The sequence below is a fragment of the Salvelinus namaycush genome, chromosome 3, assembly GCF_016432855.1.
Source record: "Salvelinus namaycush isolate Seneca chromosome 3, SaNama_1.0, whole genome shotgun sequence".
NCBI lineage: Eukaryota > Metazoa > Chordata > Actinopteri > Salmoniformes > Salmonidae > Salvelinus > Salvelinus namaycush.
In genome coordinates this window covers 69,094,418-69,114,807 of record NC_052309.1, presented here as the reverse complement: position 1 = coordinate 69,114,807, position 20,390 = coordinate 69,094,418, and the positions used below count along the sequence as shown (strand labels likewise).

Here is a 20,390-nt window from a genome sequence, read left to right as displayed (position 1 = left end):
GTCAGTAGGTGGAGGCTCTGCGACAGGTCCAGCGGCGGCCCTCAGATGGGTCATTGTAGTATTGTTAACTGGGTATGGAATGCTCTCGCCGCTCATCTCGCCCGGGGCTAGGAGGATGTTTCATGTACAGACATAACGTGAACACTCTGATATGACTACAGGGCACATAGACTTTCTAACGGCTTGGCAGGTCACGGATCCACTCTAGGGTAAGCAAGTACTTGAGTCATGAATTTGGAGTGATACAATAATGTGAAACTTGTTTTTTTTTTAATTTAAAGAATGTACTCATTAAAAGATGAACGGAACAAAAACTTCAAAGTTATTTTAAAAAGCTAAATGGATAAAAATGCACCAATGTATTTGTATGTTACACATTTGCTCATGACGTATAGTTACAGAGTCAATTCATACTGTTGTTTAAATGTGTATTGATAGGTAAAAGGCCATATAATCTTCAGTACTAATGTAGGTGTATTGTGTATGTACAGTACAGGTATGTATTTGTGTTCTGTGTATGCATACACGTTGACATTGAGTGTGTACAGTAATCTCAGTGGAGTTGTGGGTCTTGGAGCTGGAGTTGTTCAGGTGTCTTGACGCGGTGCTGGTCTCCGTCCATCTGTTGCTCTGAACGGTGAGTTCCTCAGGTCTGGGACAAAGCACATAGACACAACCACTGAAACTTAGCAAGGGGTATCTATCTCCGATTGTACCGGGGAAAAGTGTGGTAATGATTTACATACATATAAAGCATTCATGTATTTTATAGTGCCTTATAGCACACTCATAATGTGCTATGCCATTGACTATAAGCATTCTTAACTCTGTTTTATAGATCATAAACTACAATATAAGACTATAGTGCACAATGTATTCTAGCCGTAGTGGTTTGTCATACCTGTGATGATGTCCTCCAGGGCCCCATCCTTCACCTGAGGCTTCACCTGCCTCTTCTTCAGCTCCGCTATCAGGTCCATCTTGGGCATCATGGGAGACTGGCAGGGGTCAAAGGGTAAAGCTGACACATTGGCATATGAGGTATGGACCACACTAGAATGACTAGTCACTGGTCGATCAGTCATAAGGGAAGCTACAAAACGATAGTACTCCATCTCCACCTCCTTTTTTAACTGACTGTATGGAATGTAGAGATTGTGGTGGATTGAGTTGGTATGGGGCATCGGTCTATAGTCTATTGTCCTACCTTGTGTCCTGCAGCCTCTTTCTTTCTAGGGGAGGGAGACTCTGCTTGGTTCTCACTGCTCTGGGCCTCCAGTCTCTTCTTCTGTTCATTATCCTTCTCTGCTTGCTGTGTGGGACACACACACAAAACAGGTCATTAGAGGTCCAACACAGCCGTTTAATCTCAATATCAAATCATTTCTGAGCAACAATTAAGTACCTTGCTGTGATTGTTTTCAATTCAAATGGTAAAATAAACAGAAATAGCGTCTTAGCTAAATGCTATTTCTCAAGCAAGAATTGTGCTAGGACTGTCTAGACATGGTCTGAGAGAGGGCCCTAACTGGAGGAGCCTAATAGGAGGAACGTGTAACCTGAAAACTAGCTGTAATTGGCAGAGAGGAGGGCAAATTTTCTTTGTTATTGGTCTATTAACTTACCAGGTGGTCCAAAACCCCCACCCGACCATGCCAAACAGCTCTTACACCAAAAGTGCATTATCGTAATTTTCACAATTTCACAGTATTATTCAAACATAGTGTGGAAAATATATATAAAACAGGAAAATCACGTTTTTGACTGCACTGCCCCTTTAACAAACATGCATATAAATACAAAATGCACAAGTTAAACATAATGAGCTATTTCCTTATCCTTTCCCATTATGGGGGCACCACCTCACCTTATAGGCCTTCATGAAGCGGACAAACAGAGGGAAAAACATGGAGGGTTGTGTGGTCTTGGGGTTCTCTCCAAAATACTCCACCACCGAGCCATACGCCTCCTAGTGGAGGAGGTGAGAGAGGAAGAGGAGGAGAGATGACGCTCACACTAAAATATGTATTGAACATCTTCTGTGGAATTATGTGTGTTGGATGTGTCTATTAAGTTCAAATGTTATGAGATTCCAACCTGAGCCGTTTTGCTGTCTTTGAGTAACGAGTCCAGTAATTCACTGTTTGTCTTGACAAAGTCCTTCAGCACTGTGTTGTCTTCCTGCACCAAGAACTCCTTCTTGGTCACTTCCATTCCCCTCTCCAGAGAGCGGATATCCTGAAGAATACTGTCCAGAGACACTGAAACACACAAACACAGGAGAGAAACAGGGCGTCAGTTATTCTCACTATGAAGGGCTGTATTTTTTTCAAGCTGTGTGCACATGTGTGTGTGCGCGTGCAACTGTTGATTGCGTTCCCGCACCTAGGCCAGCCTTGTCCACAAAGTGCAGCTCAGTGTGGAAGTTGTTGAGTTCAGGGTATTTCTCCTGGACGATGCTGGAGATGAAGTGTAGCAGGGTCTGGGAGCGGTCTGTAGACTTGGTGTCCAGCAGCTGACAGGACAGAGACAAGGAGAGGGACAGATGGAGTCATCTCCCAAAGATGGACTGGCCTGCCTATCAAGATACCATAGCGCCCTCAACAGTCCAAAACCTTGCTTTAGCTAATAGCGACTTATTTATCGCTATAGAGTTTAAGCCATACTATTTCAAGCCGGTTAATCTCTACCTTAGTGATGGTTCTATTCATGTTAAACAAGGGAAACAATTTTGCCTCAAGAGCAGAGGGGTACTCACCAGGTCCAGACTCTGCAGGCGGAACCCATAGGCTGCACCCCTCTTACTGCTGTTCATGTAGTTCCCAAAGGCTAGGATGATCTGTAAAGGAGGAGCCAGATACAGAATGTGTTACATAGACAGTGCAGGCCTGTTTAAAGAGGCTCTCTGATTGGAGGTTAGCAGTGACGGACAGGGATGCCCTCCACTCACCTCTAACATCTTCTTCAGCTTGGCCGAGGACTTAATGGACATGGACGCTGTGATCATGGAGTTCAGTTGCTGTAGGTGAGATTATGAATGACTATAGTATCAGATACTGAAGAAAGTCATTGTTGTACAGATACAATTTCACTGTCTGTCCTGAGCAACTGACTTACCGGCTGCAGACGTTTGACGCTCTCGGGGAAGTTGCCCATGAAGGTGAGGGTGCTGATTCGCTGGGCCAGACGGGGGATCTTCCCAAAGCGCATCATGAAGCGGTCCTCCTCTGCCAGATCATCCAGCGGACGGCCCTCCTTCTCATAGTTCTGGAGGAGCTTCAGCTCGTAGTCTGACGGGACAAACCTCTCCAGCAGCTCCAGGAAGTCCAGCCCCAACGCCTGCTGGTCATACCTGGAGAGAAGGAGGGAAAGGAGGAGGGAGGGAGAGAAGTAAGATAGTAAGGAAGGGACAAAAGAAGAGTGTTAGGGGAAGGTGGGATGAGGAGAAAGAGAATGAAGGGATTAAAGAGAACAAAAAAGGCATAAAGAAATTAAATGAGTGAGAGAAATATGTTTACTAAGGAAAGGAACAGAATAGGAGAAGATATAGTTCCATACGTCTCTATAGCTGTGCAGATGTCTGCGGGGCTCCTGCCTCCCTTGCGTAGCGTGATGGCCAGGTTCTTGGCCTTGTTGCCCTCGATCAGGTTGACCTTGCTGGGGGCCTTTTGGGCCACTTTGACCTTAAGAGTGGACAGAGCTGCTGGAGGACCCTGGGCCTTGGTCTTAAACTGCTCCTCAAACGCCTCCATGTTCAGCTCCTGACACAACACGCAGAGATGGTTAGAGATGGAGGGTAAGGAGGGGAGAGAGAGAAAGGGGGAGAGAGAGGAGGGAGGTTAAGGAGGAAGAGATAGAGAGAGAGAGAGAGAGAGAGAGAGAGGAGCGGAAAAGGGTCAGGAAGAGGGGAGGAGAGGAAAGTGGAAAAAGGGGGTCAGAGGGAAGGTGAGAAAAGGGAGAATGGAAGAGTAGAGTTCACTCAGCATTAGTATCTGTGTGGAGGTTTGGTCTTACCCCTAAGACCTGCTCGTCGTCCAGCTCGTGGAAGACCGTGCCAGTCACCTGGTTGGGCTTCAGTGCCTGCCAGTTGAGCAAAGGCATCCGGAACTTAGTCTGGATGGGTTTCCTGCTTTTACCTCCTGAGAGAAAGAGAGAGAGTAGGAGAGAGAATCAATCACAGTTGTCAATCGCCAGTGCACTCATTTCACCCTTCAGCAAATTGGACGTATACAAATTCATGAGATTGACTGACAATCTGATTAGCATAGAGCTCTCTCCTATTTGACCTCTCACACCCTAATCTCTTTAATCTCTCCTCTATATTCATGATCTCCCCTCTCAATTTTCTAATCTCTGCTGTAGATCGCTACTGGAGGGGAATAGGTGGAATGGTATCAAATACATTAAACACATGGTTTCCACATTTTTGATGCCATTCCATTCGCTCAGTTCCAGACATTATTATGAGCCGTCCTCCCCTCGGCAGCCTCCACTGATATACGCATGTAACTGCCAGAATAATGGAAACACTTAAGATACAAAGTATATTGAAAGCAGGTGCTTCCACACAGGTGTGGTTCCTGAGTGAATTAAGCAATGAACTTCCTATTATGCTTATGGTCATATATAAAAATGCTGGGCAGGCCATTATTTTGGCCATTATTTTGGCTACCAAGGCTATGCCCCCATATGATGACAATGCCCCTATCTACAGGGCACGAATGGTCACTGAATGGTTTGATGAACAATGTAAATCATATGCCATGGCTTTTCAGTCCCCAGATCTCAACCCAATTAGACACTTATGGGAGATTCTGAAGTGGCTCCTAAGACAGCATTTTCCACCACATCAACAAAACACAAAATGATGGAATTTCTCGTGGAAGAATGGTGTCGCATCCCTCCAATAGAGTTCCAGACACTTGAAGAATTTATTCCAAAGTGCATTGAAGCTGTTCTGGACCTATTAAGACACTTGATGTTGGTGTTTCCTTTATTTTGGCAGTTACCTGTATATCTCTAATGAAAGCAGTTAAGAGTCACCTTACCGGCTTGGCTGTCTCCAGAAGGTGGGCCTCCTGGTGGGGGCGGAGGTCCCCTGGGAGGAGGGGGAGGAGGACGGGGAGGTGGGTCACCAGAGCCAGGCAGGGGAGGAGGAGGAGGAGGTGGAGGGGGTGGGGGAGCAGATCCACCAGGCCCAGGAGGTGGAGGGGGAGGAGGAGGGGGGACAGAAGAGATGGCTGAGGAGGGAGTGGCATCAGGGACGTCTAGGCCAGGGGCAGTGGGACCAGTGGAGCTGAGCAGAGGCTCAGAGGCTGGGGCGGGGGCGTACTCGATGATGGTGACAGGCACCACCTGGAGGTCTAGGGCCCCAGAGGGGGTGCGTCCCAGGCGGATCAGCCCACGGTCCTGCAGCTCCTGCACCTTGAGTTCCAGCTCAGAGGAGGGCTGGCTTAGACGCTCTCTGTCCCGCTCCCTCTCCTGGCTCATCTCCCTCTCCCTCTCTCTCTGCTGCAGAGAACTGACCTGGGAACAGGAGTCCCGCAGGCTCTCCTGTCAGTCGCACACACACAAAGGCAAGGTAAAGTTATTATCACACAACCACACACATACCTTTCTGTCTGATACACTATATGGTAAACAGTCCACAGTTCATTGTACAGTGCAGACCTTGAGCAGCTCTGTCTCCTTGGTGGCTTGGAGGAGCTGTTTCTCCAGTTCAGCCATCCTCTCTGCAGACTGGCTCTCAATCTCCTCTAGCCTGGCACTCAGCTACAAAACCACAACACGACATGACACAACACGACAACACAACATTCGGAGGTCACAGACAGAGACATAAAGTAATTGCTGGCATTTTTTAAATGTGTGATTTGAATGAATGAGACTGTGTGTGTACAGTGTGTATCACTGACCTGTGAGTTGTGCTCCTGCAGTTCGTCCACATGCTCCAGCACCCCGCCCCTGTTCTCTGCATCCTCCAGCAGAGCCCCCACATCAAACACGTTGTCCAGGTAGGCCTGGATCTGAACCTGCAGCTTCTCACTCTCTGTCTGCTTCAGAGACTGACACACACACACACACATGATCGTCGTTACCCTGACGGTTTCTTTTCAGTTTTAAGGAGTTGGTTTTGCGGTTGTGACGGTTCCATTTTCCAACAATGAGATGAGAAGGATAAATGGAGAGTTTACCTCTAAGTACTGGTCCAGTCCGTGGTGAGTGAACTCATATTGCAGGTGCACACGGAAGTTCATATTCTCCACCGAATGCACCACAATGTTAATGAACTGCATGGAGGCCACCTGAAGAGAGGGATCATCATATTTGATCTTTAACCTTTCAGAACCACACTGTGAGTAAATGCAAACACATCAGCCAGGAGACTTAAAGCCGTTTTGTGTCCACGTACCATGAAGTCAACGTTGCTGTCGTCGTTACTAAAGTACTCCATCAGTTTCTCGAAGCGGTTCTTCTCTCCGCTCACCTGAGTGAAAGGACATGGGGAAAGACGTTCCTTGTTTCAGTGACACAGTCATGCACTTCAACAGATGTCCACACGAGTGTGTAGGTTTTACTACTTGCTACAGTGTGTTTTTGTATTCATAGAAAGCTGATCAAATTGGTCCACTTCTGCTTTAAACATTTCTAACATTAAATCTATTATTAGTCGTGATGGTCACCAATATGGAAAGTCTATATCGATATCAGTTGAATATTTTCAGACTACATAACAGTTGTATAAAGGGGCCTTTCAGTATGGTGAGGACTGGTTACGCACTCACAACATGATGTCTTCGTGTGAGTGTGTGTTTTAGAGTTCTAAGTGTGCTCGGTGTGACTAAGACAGGGTGTGTCGTGTATCAGTCATGAGATTACTTAGAAGAGAGAAATCTTGGTCCCGAGAACACACAAATGAGTAGGCTAAGGTGAGATGACACAGTACATATTGGTAAAGTAAAGTCTGCTATAGTGTGGCTAAGATTGGTAAATGCTTCACCTCCTTGAGGTTGTCGAAGGCGGCGAGAATGATGTCATGACCGCCCCTCACAAGACACACAGCAGCCAACAGCTCCAACACCAGGGCTTTGGTTCTGTAGAGACCAGGAATATAATACCACATCACACACACACACATCACACACACATGCACAAGCATGCACACACACATCACACACACATGCACAAGCATGCACACACACATCACACACACATGCACAAGCATGCACACACACATCACACACACATGCACAAGCATGCACACACACATCACACACACATGCACAAGCATGCATGCACACACACATCACACACACAGGTGATCATACCTAGGGTTCTTGTTGTTGAGACTGAGAGTGATCTCGTTGACGCAGCGTGGGTGAGTCATAACTTGGTTGAAGCCCGACTGAAAAAGTGATCATTAGCGTTGGAATTTCACAATTTCGCACTCCATATCACAGTCATGCCCACACACCACACAACACACACACACCTGGTAGTTCATGATGGCACGCAGACACATGATGCACACATGGACGTCGTCCCTCTGACTGGCCAATCGAGAGATCTTCTGAGTTCTCCTACTCTGGGCCAGAGAGGTTATGCTGCAAAGGAGATATTGAGAGGATGGAGGAGATGGTGGTCACTGGTCAGAAGGTCCCACTTTGCAGTAGAACATTTTTTGGTGAGATTTATCCTGTGGTCTCTAAGGCTTGCTGAGTGAGACTCGGGTCTCATAACGGCTGATGGTTCTTACCGTACGGTCAGGGCGCGGGCTGCTCTGGTCATGCCGTGTGTAGGGGAGCTTCCTGTACTCTTATTCAGGTCCTCCATGGACCTCTCCGCTGGCTTCCCTCTCTCTGACAGTGTTCCCCCATTCTCAGCACCCTCCAAGTCAAACCTATAGACACATTACCAAGTACACAAACATATAGTCACATATAGATAATCAAACATTAAATCTACAGTACCAGTCAAAAGTTTGGACACACCTACTCATTCAAGGGTTTTTCTTTATTTTTACTATTTTCTCCATTGTAGAATAATAGTGAAGATATCATAACTATGAAATAACACAAATGGAAACATGTAGTAACACCCTTTGCCTTGATGACAGCTTTGCACACTCTTGGCATTCTCTCAACCAGCTTCATGAGGTAGTCACCTGGAACGCATTTCAATGAACAGGTGTGCCTTGTTAAAAGTTAATTTGTGGAATTTCTTTCCTCAATGCGTTTGAGCCAATCAGTTGTGTTGTGACAAGGTAGGGATGGTATACAGAAGATAGCCCTATTGGGTAAAATACCAAGTCCATATTATGGCAAGAACAGCTCAAATAAGCAAAAAGAAACGACAGTCCAGCATTACTTTAAGACATGGTCAGTCATTACAGAAAATGTCAAGATCTTTGAAAGTTTCTTCAAGTGCAGTCGCAAAAACCATCAAGCGCTATGATGAAACTGGCTCTCATGAGGACTTCCACAGGAAAGGAAGACCCAGAGTTACCTCTGCTGCAGAGGATAAGTTCATTAGAGTTAACTGCACCTCAGATTGCAGCCCAAATAAATGCTTCACAGAGTCCAAGTAACAGACACATCTCAACATCAACTAGTCAGAGGAGACTGCGTGAATCAGGCCTTCGTGGTCGAATTGCAGCAAAGAAACCACTACTAAAGGACAGCAATAATAAGAAGAGACTTGCTTAGGCCAAGAAACACAAGCAATGGACATTAGACCAGTGGAAATCTGTCCTTTGGTCTGATGAGTCCAAATGTGAGATTTTTGGTTCCAACCGCCGTGTCTTTGTGAGACGCAGAGTAGATGAATGGATGATCTCCGCATGTGTGGTTCCCACCGTGAAGCATAGCGGAGGAGGTGTGATGGTGTGGGGGTGCTTTGCTGGTGACACTGTCTGTGATTTATTTAGAATTCAAGGCACACTTGACCAGCATGGCTACCACAGCATTCTGCAACGATGCGCTATCCCATCTGGTTTGCGCTTAGTGGGACAATCATTTGTTTTCAACAGGACGATGACTTAAGACACACCTCCAGGCTGTGTAAGGGCTATTTGACCAAGAAGGAGAGTGATGGTGCTGCATCAGATGACCTGGCCTCCACAATCACCCAACCTCAACCCAATTGAGATGGTTTGGGATGAGTTGGACCGCAGAGTGAAGGAAAAGTAGTCAACAAGTGTTCAGCATCTGAGAACTCCTCCAAGACTGTCGGAAAAGCATTCCTCGTGAAGCTGGTTGAGAGAATGCCAAGAGTGTGCAAAGCTGTCATCAAGGCAAAGGGTGACTACTTTGAAGAATCTAAAATCTATTTTGATTTGTTTAAAACTTTTTTCGTTTCCATGTGTTATTTCATAGTTTTGATGTCTTAACTATTATTCTACAATGTAGAAAATAGTAAAAATAAAGAAAAACCCTTGAATGAGTAGGTGTATCCAAACTTTTGACTGGTACTGTATGTCTCATTGATACTGTATGGGATTCTGTTAAGACAGACGGGGAGGCTGCAGGGATACTCACGAAGCGTCACACTGGGCGTAGGACAGGTAATCCACCAATACATCCAAACCCTGGTTCTCTTCATTCAGAAACTCCTGGGCCCAGCTATATAGAGAGAAAGAGAATTAGAACACGATACTACTTTAAGGACACTTGAGTCAGTCGTACTGACTGATGGGATAACTGTGGGACCAGTCCTGGTCAAACCTAACATAGCAGGCGTAAAATAAACGCCTGAAACTAGATCCCCTACATACTGGTCTTGACGAGAAGAAGAAAGAAAAAAAAACTGTGAGGGGAGGTTCTCATCTGCACTGTTCAACCAATCCAGTAACTGTGGAGGAGAAGTTAAGATAGAGTGTCGCCTTATTAACGTCCAAAAGCGGAAATTGCGTCACAGGCTCTCTTTCCATTTCCCATGAAAACCGGAACACCTGGTTATTGGGGACTCGGCAGAGGCTAATCCTGGTCCAGTCACTCACCCAATATGATTAGTGCGGAGGGAGATCTCCAGCTCTCTCAATACCTGGGTGGACTCCTGGACCCGCCTCTTGAACTGAAATAGGCCAAAACCACACAGAGAAGCTCTATGAATGAAGGAAACGCACAAACCTTTATATCAGTAGTTCAGAAGTTGTTCTAAAGAGACTGGCCTTATATTATTGGCTTAACGGCTTTGTCATAAAATGCAAAGACATACTACTACTGTAGATGTAATATTGGTATCCCATTGTTCCAAAACACGCATATTTAGTTCTTGATATCCCTGGCTACGGGGGGGGGGGGGGGGGGGGGGTACTGTACACCCACCCTGCGGGTCACTCCTCCTTGGTCCTGATAGAAGCTCTTGATCTTGGTCAGATAGGTAGAGGGAGGGTTCTTCACCTGGAACCGCTCCTGACCACACAGAATGGAGGGAGGAAGGAGAAGGGGATGAGGGGATGAGGGGGAGTGAGAAGACAAATGACACAGTCAAACACAACGAGCACCGCAAACCACCCTGTTACCATGCCAACCTGCTGAAGGAAAACGTGCTTACCACAGGAACCCATCAGAGGTGTAGTGTTTTGCTAGAAGACTATATGACCTTTTTGCACTCTAACCTACATTACATATCGGCAACCGAACACCAGCAATACACATTTATTTTTCTTTACGATTATTTCCGTATGCTGTGTTTTTAGAACACTTAATCTCAGATACAATCATGGGTTACTCTTTATTTTAACGTTCGGTAATAAACCATTTATAAGGCATTTACAAAAAGATTACACACCATTTATGGTTAGGGTTAGGTATGGGTTAGGGTTAAATAGGGCTCGCTTTAGATTAGGGACTGCAAAAATACCTTACTTATGATTAGTAAATGGTTTATAAATGTGGGAGTAATGATTAATAAATGGTTTATTACGGACCGTTGAAATAAAGCGTTACCCAATCATGTAGAACTGTGTATGTACTAGTGCATGAACCAATCACCCCATATAAGGCGCCCAACAAGACGTAATGCTCTTACCTGATCACAGATCAGCTCCCACTTCTTGTCATTGTCATAATGACTCAACAGCTTCAGCTTGTCTGGAGGCAAGTTCATATAGCTCTGAGAACAGAATAAGGTGCACTTCAAAAACCTACATCAATAATGACATGAAGCTGTTACTGTGATTACAACTGGGGCCTTTGGGGATCTTGTATTTAAATGAACTCTGAGCGGTCTACAATGGCATGTTACTCAGTAGACTTCAATTAAGCAGTGCCTGCATAATAATATCATCTTAAATAAGACTTTTCTTTCATTTCTTCCTTCACTACCAACCAGCCAAAGCTCCTGTGCACATTGTCATAACGCTTCCTGTTCATGCTATGCTGTTCAAATGTGATCAGAAACACCAGATGTCCCCACCAGAGGTATTAGTGAACGCTATCATCATCCTACACTGCGGAAATGACTCACTGTTTACATGTATTGCTGGTAACTAATGGAAACCATCTGTGAGCATGTATCAGGTCTAGTCATGAGCATTTTCAAACACATACAGATAATGCTTCTCCATTCATCATTGAACGTAGTGGGCCTATACAGTAGTCGTTTCGCCATGATCTGTTTGAGTGAGTTGCAAGTGGATTTAACCTGATTGATTCAATAGTTATTCGTCTCTATGACAGGTGAACCACGTGGCCCTTTCTACAAGAAAATATGGTGTGTTTATATCACGAGAAGCTGATTCAACTCTGTCATGCCTATTGATTAACATGGGAAAATACAATATATTTTTTAAGCATCATTCTCATGTGACACGACACACAATAACCCCATAGATGTTGCCGGCCAAACTACCCGCTAATGAAAGCTGTTTATTTAAGGCATCTAAGACGAGCGATGTTTTAGTTGAGGCAGTCTTGGGCCTACTAAGAAAGGGTGTGGACTGTGGTTAGATACGCAGAATTTAACGTTCTCAAGCGACAGTTTGTGGCTTCCTCTTTACACGTTAACAAACCCTTGAGGTTTGACATGTGTGCCCCAGTCAACATGGGCTTTGCTGGGGACATAGCTATAGAGTTTGGGTGGGGTACAGTATGGGAGGGACCGATGGTGGAATTTGAAGGACAAAGACTAGCAACAGAAAACTAAATGTACTCAATGTGTATGTGAATATGTGCTGTACATACACATGAGGTTACTCATACACACATACCCACTCAGAAAGACATATAGTATTGTACACATTAACGCACGCGCACACACACACACCTACATTTTTGAGTATGGGTCGTTCCATTTGAGGCCGGTTGGATGTACTGCCAAATTCTGTAAAACGACGTTGGAGGCGGCTTATGGTAGAGAAATGAACATTAAATTCTCTGGCAACAGCTCTGTTGGACATTCATGCAGTCAGCATTCCAATTACACCCTCCCTCAAAACATGTGGCATTGTGTTGTGTGACAAAAATGCACATTTTAGAGTGGCCTCTATTTGCAATATTCCAGTCAAGGAAGAAGTAACATACCTTGGGATTACCATATCTAAGGACCAACAGGAAAGATGCTCATTAAATTTCATACCTATTATGGAAAAAACAAAAAGAAGTTGAACCATTGGTTGCAGAGGGATTTATCCTTGAAAGGTTGAGTATTGCTTTCTAAAGCTGAAGGTATCTCCAGACTTACTTATGCAGCCCAGTCTCTACAACTTGACAACAAAATAGGTAAAGCGGTTGACCAGATGCTTTTCAACTTCATCTGGAAAAATCGTACACATTATATTAGGAAATCTGTCGTTATGAACACATATGAATATGGTGGTGCCATTATTTTTTTCTTCCTACTTTGAATAATAGTGATAAATTGGGCTAAACATTTCTTAAAGAATTCTTAAGGAATTTCATCACTCATTATATCTTCTCCCATTTTGGTGGCTTCAATTTTATGTTACTTTGTAACTATAACATTGATAAGATTCCTACAAAATTTGTAAAATTTTGTACATTTTATAAAAATAATTGTTCATCGCATAGGTATTTCATTTGGAACAATAAGGATATTTTGTATAGAAACAAGTCTTTATTTTTTAAAGAACTGGTTTAATAACAGAAACAGAAATTTGCATCCTGCAGCACAAACTCCAAAAAGTTCTGGGACACTGTAAAGTCCATGGAGAATAAGAGCACATCCTCCCAGCTGCCCACTGCACTGAGGCTAGGAAACACTGTCACCACCGATAAATCCACGATAATTGAGAATTTCAATAAGCATTTTTCTACGGCTGGCCATGCTTTCCACCTGGCCACCCCTACCCTGGTCAACAGCTCTGCACCCCCCACAGCAACTTTCCCAAGCCTCCCCCATTTCTCCTTCACCCAAATCCAGATAGTTGATGTTCTGAAAGAGCTGCAAAATCTGGACCTCTACAAATCAGCCGGGCTAGACAATATGGACCCTCTCTTTCTAAAATTATCATCCGAAATTGTTGCAACCCCTATTACTAGCCTGTTCAACCTCTCTTTCGTATCGTCTGAGATCCCCAAAGATTGGAAAGCTGCCGCAGTCATCCCCCTCTTCAAAGGGGGAGACACTCTAGACCCAAACTGCTACAGACCTATATCTATCCTACCCTGCCTTTCTAAGGTCTTCGAAAGCCAAGTTAACAAACAGATCACCGACCATTTCGAATCCCACCGTATCTTCTCAGCTATGTAATCTGGTTTCCGAGCTGGTCATGGGTGCACCTCAGCCACGCTCAAGGTCCTAAACGATATCAAAACCTCCATCGATAAGAGACAATACTGTGCAGCTGTATTCATAGACCTGGCCAAGGCTTTCGACTCTGTCAATCACCACATTCTTATCGGCAGACTCAACAGCCTTGGTTTTTCAAATGATTGCCTCGCCTGGTTCACCTACTACTTCTCCGATAGAGTTCAGTATGTCAAATCGGAAGGCCTGTTGTCCGGACCTCTGGCAGTCTCTATGGACGACTCTTTTCTCTGTATACATCAATGATGTCGCTCTTGCTGCTGGTGATTCTCTGATCTACCTCTACACAGACGATACCAGTCTGTATACTTCTGGCCCTTCTTTGGACACTGTGTTAACTAACCTCCAGACGAGCTTCAATGCCATACAACTCTCCTTCCGTGGCCTCCAACTGCTCTTAAATGCAAGTAAAACTAAATGCATGCTCTTCAACCGATCGCTACCAGCACCTGCCCGCCCGTCCAGCATCACTACTCTGGACGGTTCTGACTTAGAATATGTGGACATCTACAAATACCTAGGTGTCTGGTTAGACTGTAAACTCTCCTTCCAGACTCACATTAAGCATCTCCAATCCAAAATTAAATCTAGAATCGGCTTCCTATTTCGCAACAAAGCATCCTTCACTCATGCTGCCAAACATACCCTTGTAAAACTGACTATCCTACCGATCCTTGACTTCGGCGATGTCATTTACAATATAGCCTCCAACACTCTACTCAGCAAATTGGATGCAGTCTATCACAGTGCCATCCATTTTGTCACCAAAGCCCCATATACTACCCACCACTGCGACCTGTATGCTCTCGTTGGCTGGCCCTCGCGTCATATTCGTCTCTAAACCCACTGGCTCCAGGTCATCTATAAGTCTTTGCTAGGTAAAGCCCCGCATCTCAGCTCACTGGTCGTATTAGCAGCACCCACCCGTAGCACGCCCTCCAGCAGGTATATTTCACTGGTCACCCCCAAAGCCAATTCCTCCTTTGGGCGCCTTTCCTTCCAGTTCTCTGCTGCCAATGACTGGAACGAATTGCAAAAATCACTGAAGCTGGAGACTCATATCTCCCTCACTAACTTTAAGCACCAGCTGTCAGAGCAGCTCACAGATCACTGCACCTGTACATAGCCCATCTGTAAATGGCCCATCCAACTACCTCATCCCCATACTGTTATTTATTTATTTTGCTTCTTTGCACCCCAGTATCTCTACTTGCACATTCATCTTCTGCACATCTATCACTCCAGTGTTTCATTGCTAAATTGTAATTATTTTGCCACTATGGCCTATTTATTGCATTTACCTCCCTTATCTTACCTCATTTGCACACACTATATATAGACTTTTTTTCTATTGTGTTATTGACTGTTTGTTTGTTTATTCCATGTGTAACTCTGTGCTGTTGTTTGTGTCGCACCGCTTTGCTTTATCTTGGCCAGGTCGCAGTTGTAAATGAGAACTTGTTCTCAACTAGCCTACCTGGTTAAATAAAGGTTAAATAAAAAAAATAAACATTTGCATATCCTGCTGGTGAGTCAACTTTTTAATGCAGAAGGATCGTTACTCAATTATGAGGATTTTTTTTCTCGTTACAATATCCCTGTTACACCTAGAGAGTTCGCCATAGTCTTTGATGCTATTCCATCTGGAACTCTCATGTCGTTTAGAGGTGTAACCAGACCTCACCTACTTGACCTACCCTCTCTTAATCCAGTAGACTCTCCAATAGGAGAAATGTGTTTCTCCTTGCTCCCTCAGAACAACAGATCTATACGTGCTTTATTTCAAAGGGATATTGTATCCATTCCTTATGTCCCAACTTACTGGAATACATTTGTCAATAATATCTGTTAGAAAAAAGTCTGGTTATTACCACACAAATACCTGCTTGTTAACAAGGTCAAAGAGATCTCTTTCAGAATGAGCCATAAGTATTACCCTACGAATCATTACCTGAAGAAACTCAAAAAAGACATTAACATTAACTGTACTTTTTGTGTTGAGCATCCAGAAACAGTTCTGCATTTATTTTGGAATTGTCTACATGTAAAGAAATTATGGCAAGATATTCATACTTTATAATTGTTAATATTCTCGATGACTTTAGTTTTTTTTATGTGAGAATGTGCTGCTCGGTTTCCTTAACTATAATCAAATTTCATATTCAGAAATGTAAATTCACTAATAAAAAACCACTCCTCCGTGTTTTCTATAAGGAATTCGAGCAGTACATTAAGACCATTCTACATTCTTTTAATAAGAAAGTTGTCAAAACAATCAATTTGTCTGTATGTTTTAAGGTCTTTGTATAATCTATCATTTGTTGTAATACCTAGCATATGTTTTCATTGTCTGTTTGTATACTTCTTGTATGTATACTGATTTTTCTGCCATAAAAATAAATAAAAAAGACATGCTCACTAACAGGGATGTAAACAAATTTGTGCACAAAATTTGAGAGAAATAAGCTTTTTGTGCGTATTTCTGGGATATTTTATTTTAGCTCATGAGAAATGGGACCAAAACTTTACATGTTGCGTTTATATTTTTGTTCAGAATAAAAATGCTTTCATTTTCGCATATGTTGTATCTTAGACCCTATTTTACATAATCTGAGGTGTTTGAGTTGTGCCCGTCATTGGTTGAGACACAGCATACTCTTAAATAAGTTTATATTCACTCATAAAAATAAATCAAGGAATTATAAAATAGTTACAATCCCTGTTTGTAAGCTTTTAAATGATTTCAAACGCAACTGTTTAACTTTTCCAGTGAAGAAGACATGGATGTCTCATGGTAGGGTGGGATATGCAAAATGGGTCAACTTTGAGCTCTTCCATCTCCTAAATCTTTTGGCACTCAGGTCCACTTCTACCATAGGAAAATATGTATAGAAAGTTTAGTTGAAATCAAAAGGGGTGTGGTCAAAAGTGATTGAAATCAAATGGAACAACCCACATTTCCATTTAGAGACCCTATATGGGTACCACAGTATGAGTCATAATACCCATAAAACCTATCAGTCAAACAAGGAAATGGTTCCAATCGTTTTTACACTATTCATTTTTCCCATGGGGATTTTAGAAACACTTTAATGCTAATTAGCTGCTAATTGGGCTATCATACAGAACTACAAATGCCATGATGATCTGGACGAGACCGCCGAATCGAGGCAAAGGTAAGAATTTCTGGATTAACTACCTAATGTTAGCTACATTTTAAAATTAATAAATTGGCTAAATTTCGTTAAATTGATAATTATTTGAATGGTCTTGTGCAAGTTTTAAATTGACACAATACCTGTTAGCAAAAGTGTCAGCTAGAGATGAAGTGCAGGAGCTTGCTGGGATTTGTAGTCTTGCATGATGTCTACTTTGATGCTAATTAGCATTTTCTAATCTGAGAGTAAATAGAGCTGAATATATTGATAAAAGCACCTTGTCCGAGAGAGATTTTTACACGGTTATCAAAACGTCACGCCAGGGTAAGCCTACACAAAACACAGCCCTTATTTTAAGTGTTTCTAAAATTCCCTATGAGAAAAAATGAATGATGGAAAAATTATTGCAACCATTTTGCTGTTTGACCGCTAGGTTTTATGGGTATTATGACACTTCCGCTGTGGGGCTCTATTTAGACCCGAGGGGAAGTCCTGTTCTCAGTTTCAACAGGTTGTTCCATTCAAAAAAGAAACATTATTACTTAGACCTAATATCGCCTCTCACACATTGCCACATACCTGCTTGTGTGAGTGCTCTAAGTGCCGTATTAGGTCTGTTTAAAATCTAGACTAGAGAAGGTAGCATTTACTGTTGAAAGAAAGAGGAAGTCAGGTCATGCTCTGAAAGAGCAGGCCGGTAGAGAGGACAGTGGGCAGGAAATGGCTTAGGCTAAATAAGTGTCTGTACCACACACATATGAGCTAATAGTTACCACACTGCACAGACAGCCTACATGCATCAGACATAAAAGTAAAAGGTGAAGGTGTATGCATGGAAAGATAGTTTTACTGCCATGATGTCACGTCTTCCGTGTGTCTCCATATCTAGTGCCTAATATGTTTAGCATCACATTTATCAGATGTTTATCTAAATGTGTGATTCAAACTGCTTGCGCTACTCATGATTTACTAATAGTTTCTACAGATAAGGCCTTGTTCCCCTGAGATGTCCTGCTTCTTCTGTAGAAACAGCCATGTATTGGATTGATAGCATTATGTTGTCCTCCATAGGTGTTAACTGATGGGAAATTACATGTTGAAATATCTGAAAAACCTTTGCCTTCCTGTCTTAGTCTGTTGTCTCTTTCGTGCAAAATCTATTGCTCAATCCAGCACTGTGCCTTTATGGCGTCTCCGGTTCATCTAAGAGGGAGGACTGCAGTCGAAGGTCTATGAGATCATTTGACCACGGGCTGAGCAGACAGGCCGATTTCAAAATATCTAAAAGAGGATGTGAGCTTTTGGATGTGGGATTGAGGCCAACAAAATGTCAGCTCTCTTTACTAACATGACTGGCTACAGTGAGAGAGACGGCATTGTTTTTTAACAGGAACTAGAACTACCCTGACAGAATAATTCAAATGTGAAGCTGAATGTATTTTCTCTCAGACATTTGGCACCCAGCATATTTAAGTGAGTGATTTTACCTGTTCCTTTAGATATCAGTGCAATACATACAGTAGGTATGTGATGCATCTAAATTCCTGTGTGATGTGTCTGTATTTCTGTGTGTTGATATGCATGATGTTTCTCCCCTCCTGTCCTGCCACTCACCAGAACCACACTGAAGCGCTCCTCCAGCTCGTCCTCTGGGGGCACGGGCAGCTTGGGGGGAGCAGGCTGCTTCTTCTGCAGGGTCGGGGTGGGGTCACTCAGGCCCGTTCCTGACCCCACAGAGTGCTTGGCCTCCCTGCCATCTGCCTGCTCTATTCCCCCCGCTGCATTCCCCATCACCAACCTGAACAGGTAATCCAGGGGAAAGGTAAAAAACACTCTCTCTTAACTGGAAGTGCTAGTAGGCCTAACTCCTAAACAGACTGAAACTCCAACTCAGATGTCTGCAAACCCGTCCACACTGAAAAAAGTAGCTAGTTAGTTCCAATGTAGGGCAGTCCAATGAATTTCCCCCCAAAAAGAGAAGGGGAATAAAAACAGGTCTTGGAGTCCTTGGTCCTTCAACGTCTCTGTGAGATTTGGCAGGTGGATAGAACAGCCACTGGCCTACTGCAATTGTCTTGGTCCTGAGGTGAGGATGTTTGATGGAGCAACATCGTTCCTCCTTATCCCGTATCTCTTCCACTGTCCTCACTCTCTGCTGGATAACAGGTGTTACTAGGGGGGAAAAAATCGGAACAGCTTGAAACCTGAAACGTGGCGCCTGTTGAAGCAAGATGTTGTTTTTACTATCTAATTGTCCATAGTTCCTACAGTGAGCTCATCACAGACAGGCAGGGCACGGGCGTTACAGGAAGGAGAGGGGAGTTTGACGCAGTCGTTGCAACAGAGGCAGAAACCGCATAACCAGAAAAAGCAGAAGAGTAACTTCCTGCTGTGTGTGAGAGAAACAAAACTACAAGGAGGTGGAGTAGGGTGGAGAGAGGAGACTGAGGGAGAAGCAGAGAGGGTGTGGTTGGAGAAGATGGACAAGATACTAAAGTGGAGGGGGTGGGAAAAAGAAGGGATAACGGAAGACTACGTAGGTGTATTGGGCCTATAGTCATATGAGCTAGGAAGTAACTACAGGTATCTGGCATCGTGGATGGTCGGTGCAGGCGAAATGGTAGAGGGTGGATTAAGTAAGGTGTTTTAGCATTACTTTCTTGACTTTCCATTGTTAGGAAACCACCGCCAGAACATAGCTTGTGGAAATGTGAGTGCAGTTGCGTTTTACCCAGTTTACCCTCAAAGAACATTCCAAGAGCGCTTCCCTGTGTCAGATATTCACATTGCTACCCCTAGTGAAGTCAAGGCAAAATTGCCCATGTTGTTACCATGTGGTGGTGAATCAATTGCTGACAATCAAAACACCAACAAGGTCTTAGTAGACACTTTCTACCAGACCTAATTAATTAATGTCACTGACTGGCCACTCACCAGTGTTGCAAAGCAAAATCAGTTACTGGTTAATAAAAAACGGCAGCAGGCCTACTTCCAGATATGAGGAGCCTATGACTGCGTTCAGACAGGCAGCCCAATTCTGATCTTTTGGCCAATTACATCAGATTTCATCACATCAGATATTTTTCAGGGCTGATCTGATTGGTCCAAATAGTGAAAGCAATATCAGAATTGGGCTGCCTGTGTAAACGCAACCATATGCCGCGTTCAAAAAACGGGGAACTCTCCGAATTCCGACATGAGTAAGCTCAATACAACTGGGAACTCTGAGAGAGAGAGAGAAACGATCTCCGAGTGGGAAAAATCGATTTGAACGGTCATCCAATAAGGAAATCCAACTTGGGAACTCGGGCCTCTTTCTATATATCCGACTTTCCGACGTCATGATTTGACCGAGTTCCCCGTTGTTTTGAACGCGGCAATAGATCCCTACGGCCTATAAACTCACTTACTTGAGGCCATATGTCATACTGTGTGAACCAGCAGAGGGCGTATTTCCCTTTC

General features: G+C 43.8%; 1 protein-coding gene across 1 annotated transcript; it reads right to left on the bottom strand.

Moving 5' to 3' along the window:
• Positions 1-253: 253 nt before the first annotated feature.
• On the bottom strand, positions 254-19,187 carry LOC120036180 (formin-like protein 1). The gene is made up of 25 exons (XM_038982659.1): positions 18,543-19,187; positions 11,032-11,115; positions 10,326-10,412; positions 9,998-10,071; positions 9,537-9,620; positions 7,757-7,900; positions 7,493-7,604; positions 7,329-7,405; positions 7,001-7,094; positions 6,413-6,487; positions 6,195-6,305; positions 5,916-6,065; positions 5,671-5,772; positions 5,049-5,553; positions 4,015-4,139; positions 3,559-3,761; positions 3,118-3,352; positions 2,951-3,019; positions 2,759-2,839; positions 2,386-2,515; positions 2,098-2,261; positions 1,868-1,969; positions 1,208-1,312; positions 902-998; positions 254-652 (listed from the first exon to the last, which is right to left on the bottom strand). The coding sequence occupies exons 1-25, from the start codon at positions 18,717-18,719 to the stop codon at positions 588-590; spliced, it is 3,252 nt and encodes a 1,083-aa protein (XP_038838587.1). The 5' UTR covers positions 18,720-19,187; the 3' UTR covers positions 254-587.
• Positions 19,188-20,390: the final 1,203 nt, after the last annotated feature.

What these genes read in the sequence shown, in the direction of transcription:
- LOC120036180 (XM_038982659.1), bottom strand. Translation starts at nt 18,719, where the DNA reads ATGGGGAATGCAGCGGGGGGAATAGAGCAGGCAGATGGCAGGGAGGCC. An exon ending in ACGACGAGCAGGTCTTAGGG is followed by an intron (nt 3,762 to 4,014) that starts GTAAGACCAAAC and finishes GTGTTGTGTCAG; the next exon opens with GAGCTGAACATGGAGGCGTT. An exon ending in AAGACAGCAAAACGGCTCAG is followed by an intron (nt 1,970 to 2,097) that starts GTTGGAATCTCA and finishes CTCCTCCACTAG; the next exon opens with GAGGCGTATGGCTCGGTGGT.